This window comes from Oncorhynchus gorbuscha, linkage group LG25 (assembly GCF_021184085.1).
Source record: "Oncorhynchus gorbuscha isolate QuinsamMale2020 ecotype Even-year linkage group LG25, OgorEven_v1.0, whole genome shotgun sequence".
NCBI classification, from domain to species: domain Eukaryota; kingdom Metazoa; phylum Chordata; class Actinopteri; order Salmoniformes; family Salmonidae; genus Oncorhynchus; species Oncorhynchus gorbuscha.
In genome coordinates, this window is record NC_060197.1 from 23,838,104 (window position 1) to 23,845,515 (window position 7,412).

Consider the following 7,412-nt stretch of genomic DNA (forward strand, 5'->3'; position numbering starts at 1 on the left):
AACCCGCTGTATAAAAGTGATAATGCCCTCGAAGCCGGTGTTTGGGGGATATATTGGCACTGTTTGTTCAGTGGCTACATCTCACGCCATCTCCGCTAGTTCATTTGTCACTGTTTGTGTTGCACCTTCGCAACATACAAAAAAACAGAATTCAGGGTAGATCAACTCCAGCTATCCAGTCCATGGAAGCCATAAACTGGTTCTCCATATTACCTTGGGTCTACTCTTCATCTAACTGACTAAACTCCACTTCGTGGTGAAGGAAGTTTCCAACCACCGACCGTTTCCTTGTTGAGATTCAATTGGCACGTGCATTTGGGCTGAGTTGCCATCTTAGAGCAACAGCAATGAGCAAACAGTCGGTGGTTGTATTTGATTAATGTTTCTTGAAAAAGCATGGATTTCAGCAAACAAAGAAAGGCACGCAACTAAAGAGTACAAACATAGACACAAGGTAAGCGTTTCATAAAGCATTGACCTTGGGCGAATCAATGTAGTTGGAGCTGAAATACACAAAGCCTGGCCTCTGTCCACTCTGTTGGTGTATTTCATCAGAAAGTTTAGTTAGCTGCTCTTCATCAACCAATTAATGTCAGTGAAAGGCTGAAAAGTCATCAAAACAGGATTCCCAAAGCAAAGACCCAGCAGGAATTAGTAGATCCCGACACCATTTGAGCCATGGACACCTGGGCCTGCATCATTTCGCCTCATGTGTAACATCTGCAAACGTCAATAACCGATGCAGCTCTGTAGACGAGGCTTCATTGGATAAAAATTCAATGAGAATCGTATGCCTGTGGATCCTTTCATAAATTCACAATTGTTATAAAGACTCCACATTTGAACTATATTTAAAGTCTTTCAGGTATTGACAGGTCCCCTGGATCCCCTCATGTTGATCCCCTCAGAGCTGTGACTGTTTATAGGGAACATCCATAATGCCCAAATGTTAGACTCCGCCCCCCCCTAATGTTCAAGAAACTGTTACACCCTTGATGGAACATCTTTAAAGTATCGACTGGTCCTCTGGATTCCCTGTTGTTCCTCTAAGAGCAGTTCTGACAGAATCCTTATCCATCTTCCTCCTGAACGTGTCTGTTGTGAAGTAGTAGGCTAGTGGGTCCAACATGGCATTCAGACAGGCCACCATTAGGCTGTAATAATAATAATAATAATAATATTTTTAATAACAAACTAATAAGTCATATTAATTCAAATACAACAGACAAGAAATGTACAACATAAATAGATACAGTAAACCTAAAGCTACCTACCTATAGTGGTATGCTGCCAGAAGGGGGCATGTTATCGCCTCCCTATGGACATAGAGGAGGGCCAGAGTCCCATGGTAGGGCAGGAAACAGGTGAGGAATATCACCAGGCTGATGGTGATCATCCTCTGAATCTTTCCAGAGTCGATGAATTCTGTTTGGGCTATGGAGCTCCTTGTGATGGCCTGGATCAATGCCCAGGAACAGACTAACATCACCAATAAGGGGATGCCGAAGCCGACGGTTAAAGTCGAGGCGACCGCCATGGGCTGCATGGCGTAGACTGGGAGGTTCCCGAAACAATTGACATCGATGTCCTTGGACACCTCTCTAAAGAGAGAGGGTACAGAGAGAGAGGGAGAGAAAGAAAGAAAGAGAGAGAGAGAGAAAGAGAAGAGAGAATATCAGTGTCTGTAGAAATGAAAATACGTTTAGGACTGACGTGATGTTATAGGGCCATGAGTTCTCTCTGACCAGGGCCTGTATTCATAAAGCGTTTCAGAGCAGGAGTGCTGAACTAGGATCAGGTCCCCCCCTGTCCATGTAGTCTTGTTAATTGTGATCAAAAAGGCTAAACAGATCTTACATCAGCACTCATGTTAACCTGACCAGGAAAAACTCTTGGCCCTAGTTGTATCCTATACCTGCGTTTGGAGATGTAGATGGGGAGGCTGGCGCCTGCGGTGAGCAGCCACACCCCAAGGCAGACCAGCGGGGCTTTCTTACGCCCCTCCTGGACCCAGGACAACATGGGTAGGCACACGGCCATGCAGCGGTCGAAACACATGCAGGTGAGGAGGAATATGCTGCCATACATGTTGACCAGAAGAACCAGGCCCATCCCTGAAATGAATGAAATATAAGGATTGACTTGACTATATGTACATGTTATAGACCCCAGTCCTGGTAACAACCCCGAGCCAGCCATTACCTTCACACAAGACCTGAGGTAACCCGGACAAGCCCAGATGGTAGTAGATCCTCAGGGGTAGAGTGAGGACCAGGAGGAGGTCTGCGATGGCCAGGTTTGTCATGTAGACCATGGTGTGGGACCACAACTTGGTATAACAGAAGAAGACTACCAGCGCTATAAGGTTGAACATTGAAAATGGGAAAAAAAGCTTGAATTGCAACTCAAGTGAGTGCTGCAGTTGTATTTTTACAGGCTTTGGTTTTTTCATTCAGCATATGGGGTGCACCGATTGGTGACACCTTGCTAGTCACTATGTGTTACACCTGTGCTGGCTTGTCCATCTGGTTAGTCAGAAAGTGTTTCACCTGTGCTGGCCCAGGTGCTGTTTAAGAGTGGCTGGCCCAGTGATCCATTTGGTCTGGATAGATGCAATGAGTTAACGCCTTTAGTTGGCTCTCCCTATTATTATTCTATACAAACAATCCTTTGAAGGAAACTGTTGATGGGGATAGAATAGGGTCGGACCATCAAATAATTTGCATATACATCACTCTTACATAATTTCCACATGGGAGAGGATATTGGACATTTTATCAAAGCCTATTGGATGCTAACTTGTTTTTAACCAGGACAGAATAATTTATAACTGACGTTTTCTGACATAACATAGGTGCCGCAGATCCCCTTATTGTATGGGACACTTTTAAATGTGTCTTTAGAGGCCATGCAATCCAATATCACTTGTATAGGAAGACTCATGTGAAGGCCAAATTACAGAGGAGAAACTTCTTGATGCAATTAAAGCCTTTAAGTCCGGGAAAACGCCAGGGCTGGATGACATACCAGTTAAGGTATGCCAAACCTTTTACGATGTACGCAGAGGACCGTTATTAGCATGTTTTAACCACTCCTGTAAAAATGGTAGATTATCAGATACTCAACTAGGTCTGATTTCATTACTAGTGAAAAAGGACCAAGTGGTAAAAATAAAGATCCAGTCCATTTAAAAAAAAATGGAGGCCCCTTACAACACTGTTATACAATTGTGGCAAAATGCATCGCGGATAGAATTGAAATGGTATTGACGGATATTGTTCATCCTAATCAGACAGGTTTTTTACACAGACGATACAATGGAGATAATATAAGACAATTACTGGAAACAATAGAGCACTATGAAAAATCTGTGAAACCAGGTATGGTATTCACATAGCTGACTTTGAAAAGGCTTTTGATAATGTTGACTCAAATGTATTTATAAATGCCTGGAATATTTCCATTTTGGAGAATCTCTTAAACAATGGGTTACATTTTATTTTAGATTTTTTTATTGAACCTTTATTTAAGTAGGCAAGTCAGTTAAGAACAAATTCTTATTTACAATGACGGCCTACACCGGCCAAACCCAGACGATGCTGGGCCAATTGTGTGCCGCCCTATGGGACTCCCAATCACGGCCGGTTGTGATACAACCTGTATAGTAACCCTAGATGTGAAATATTAAATAATAGCTACTTCTCAGAAAGTATTAAACTGTCAAGAGGAGAAAAACAAGGTTGTCCACTATCAGCATATTTATTTATTATGGCCAACAAAATGTTAGCTATTAAAATCAGATCTAACAATAATATCAAGCGGCTAGAAATCCAGGGCTTAAAAACAAAGGTGTCATTGTACGTTTTCTTTTAAATCCACAATTTACAGACTCATAGAGGATCTAAATACATTTTCTAACCTTTCTGGATTACAACCAAATGAATGATAAGTGTCACGTTCTGACCTTAGTTCCTTTATTTTGTCTTTGTTTTAGTATGGTCAGGGCGTGAGTTCGGGCGGGCAGTCTGTTTGTTTTTCTATGTTGTATTTTGCGTTTGGCCTAGTATGGTTCTCAATCAGAGGCAGGTGTCGTTAGTTGTCTCTGATTGAGAATCATACTTAGGTAGCCTTTTCCCACCAGTGTTTCGTGGGTGATTGTTTTCTGTTTCTTTTTATTCCACACGGAACTGTTTCGGTTTTCGTTTCTGTCTTTTCAATTTGTTATTTTGTATTTTCGTGTTCAGTGATTTTGTTCAATAAAACATGACGAACACGTACCATGCTGCATATTGGTCCGATCTCTCATACTCCTCGTCAGAGGACGAATCCCGTTACAATAAGTGTAATAATATATTGCATATTGGATCACAAAAAAATCTAACTTTAACATTACTGTGTAGTTTACCAATACAATGGTCTGACGGTGATGTGGACATACTCGTTATTCAGATCCCCAAATAAATAAATTATATTAGTACAATACCTTTTAATAGAAAGTTAGCAAAAATAGATAACATCTTGTTACCATGGAAAGGAAAATACCTGTATTTGTGGAAAAATCACCCTGGTTAACTATTTTGTCATATCCCGGTGTACCTATTTACTTATGGCCTTGCCTACGCCTAGCAACTTGTTTTTTAAATGATATGTGCAAAAAATATTTCATTTGATTTAGAATGGCTACCCAGACAAAACTAAACAGGCTATTTATATAATGAATATGAATTCGGGAGGGTAGAAATGATTAAATATTAAAGCATTAGACCTCTCACTAAAGGCTGCAGTCATACATAAATCCAAAATAGTTCTCCAGTAGATTATTAAGAAAGACTCACCCTTTGTTCAATAATTGCCCTTTTCCCTTTACAAAATTTCACTATTTGAAAATGAAATAATCTCCAAAATATTTGTATTTTTAAAACAAGCCATAGAAAGTTGATTGTAATTTAAGTTTTATCCACCAGAAAAGACAGAACAAATAATACAACAAATATTATGGTTAAATATACTAATAATTTATTTTAAAAAACATACTTTTTTGGAAAAAATATCTTTGTCAGTTATATCATAAAGAGGACTGGTGAAGTCATGTCACACATGCAGCTAACAAAAATGTATGGAAATGTCTCCTCTACCCAAATATACAACCAACTAATTGCAGCATAACCGCAAAAATGGAAGAGGCAAGTGGAAAGGGGGAAAAAGTAAGGAACTTGTCTGTCAGCCCTGCATTAAAAAACAAAATTGGTTAAATAAAATTGTGTTACATAAAAAAGTATACCAGTGTCATTTTAGGACAAAAATTGACAGCTGTGCCATACAGATTGCAAACAAATGGGAAGAGATTTTCGATGTACTGATTCCATGGCACATGGTTTATGTGCTGATACACAAAACGATGCCGGATTCAAAACTTAGAATTTTCCAATTTAAATGATTATACAAAATTCTTGCAACTAATAGAATGTTATATATATGGGGGATACAACCATGCCAGCTTTGTAGATTTTGCTGCGAAGAGACAATCATTAGATCATTTGTTTTGGTACTGTCCATATGTAGGTTTGTTTTTGGTCGAAGGTTCAGGAATGGCTGAAGAATTGCAACATTTACCTGGAGCTAACTCTGCAAATAGCACTGCTGGATGATTTTAAAAGTCATAGTCAATCGATCAAATAAAATATAATATGTTGAGCAAAATGTTTATCTCTAATTTACAATCTGTAGAAACTATGAGAATAAAAAGCTTCTGAACTTTTGTGAAACAGCGCAAAAATATATGTCAAATAGAAATCAAAATGAGATGGTCTTCAGATATCGATGGGAGGGGTTGAGGGCAGCTGAAGCTGAAAAAAAGATTAGTTACAGTATTCAGGCCCTTTGATTTTTTCCACATTTTGTTACATTAGAGCTTTATTCTAAAATTGATTAAATAAAATAAAAATCCTCAGAAATCTACACACAATACCCCATAATGACAAAGCGAAAAACATGTTTTTGGACATTTTTGCAAATGTATTAAAAATAATATCAGGCCTCCCGGGTGGTGCAGTGGTCTAAGGCAGTGCAGTGCTAGCTGTGCCACCAGAGACTTTGGTGACACAGGCTCTTTCTCGGCCGGCCGCGACCGGGAGGTCCATAGGGCGATGCACAATTGGCCTAAAATGTTTCATTTTTTTATTTTTAATACATTTGCAAACATTATTTTTTTTAACTGTTTTTGCTTTGTAATTATGGAGTATTGTGTGTACATTGATGAGGGATTTTTTTTAATAAGGCTGTAAAGTAACAGAATATCAAAAGTCAAGGGGTCTGAATATTTTCAGAATGCACTGTATGTGTCTCAGAGAAGGAGGGCTGATTTAGGATCAGTTTTGCATTTCACATCCCAATGAATAAGAATACATGGATGGGGAGGGCCTGATCCTACAGTAGATCCATTCTGAGATGCCTGATACATATGACCCGAGGAGGCTTCATTTGTGATGTGATAGATTGTTGGCTCCATGAAAATAAAGGAGAGAGGGCTCTGCTTTATTTTCAAGTTTTCTACTCCGCTAGCCAGCACCTCGCCTAAATAGGTGTGCGTTTCTTTTTCTTCTAGATCGTTGGCTCCAAGCACCCTTTTATTTCTTTATGCAAGAGGGTAAGAGTTGAGTATGTTCTCTCCTTGTACCTGTGAGATTGAGGAAGAGGCCGACGGTGAAGACAATGACGTAGACCCCCACGAAAATGAGGTTAATCTGGGGCTCAGTGCAGTTATGGGTGGTGTTGATGGTCATGGTTACCTCGTCTTTGGTGGTGCTTTTCTGCAGAGGGGGAGAGCGTGAGAGAGAGACAGAGAACGTGCGGGGGATAGCGAGAGAGAGCGATAATGTCAGTTACATGTGGACATGGCTGGTTTCCTGCTACTGATATGTGAATTCTGTTGTGTCAGGAAGACAGGAAAGAGAGGCGAGACAGATAGAAAGAGAGAGATAGAAAGAGAGCCAGATCAAACGGTTTCCTTTGAGGTACCTCTACCACAACCACCACCATTTCCTCTGAAGAATCTGTAGTCCCCTATTAACCAGTTGTGTTTGTGTATGTTTGTGTGTGTGCAAGAGAGGTGGTGGGGGGGGGGGGGAGTGTCAAAACCAATAAAAGTCGTTTCGTAAGCATGACTCCACAGCAGAGAGGTGTGAAAGTAATCTCTGCCTCTCAATTCAATTCAATTCAAGCAATGTATTGGCATGGGAAACGTGTGTAAACATTGCCAAAGCAGGTGAAGTAGATAATAAACAAAAAGGAAATAAACAGTAACAAATTAACAATAAACATTACACTCACAGAAGTTCCAAAATAATAGATTTCAAATGTCATGTGTGTATATACAGTTGATGTCGGAAGTTTACATACACTTAGGTTGGAGT

The 7,412-nt window shown here is 39.9% G+C and overlaps 1 protein-coding gene across 1 annotated transcript; it reads right to left on the minus strand.

Moving 5' to 3' along the window:
• On the minus strand, positions 1 to 7,158 carry LOC124013592 (lysophosphatidic acid receptor 6-like). The gene is made up of 6 exons (XM_046327907.1): positions 6,677 to 7,158; positions 2,203 to 2,358; positions 1,916 to 2,114; positions 1,275 to 1,601; positions 1,057 to 1,154; positions 1 to 935 (listed from the first exon to the last, which is right to left on the minus strand). The coding sequence occupies exons 1-6, from the start codon at positions 6,780 to 6,782 to the stop codon at positions 862 to 864; spliced, it is 960 nt and encodes a 319-aa protein (XP_046183863.1). The 5' UTR covers positions 6,783 to 7,158; the 3' UTR covers positions 1 to 861.
• Positions 7,159 to 7,412: the final 254 nt, after the last annotated feature.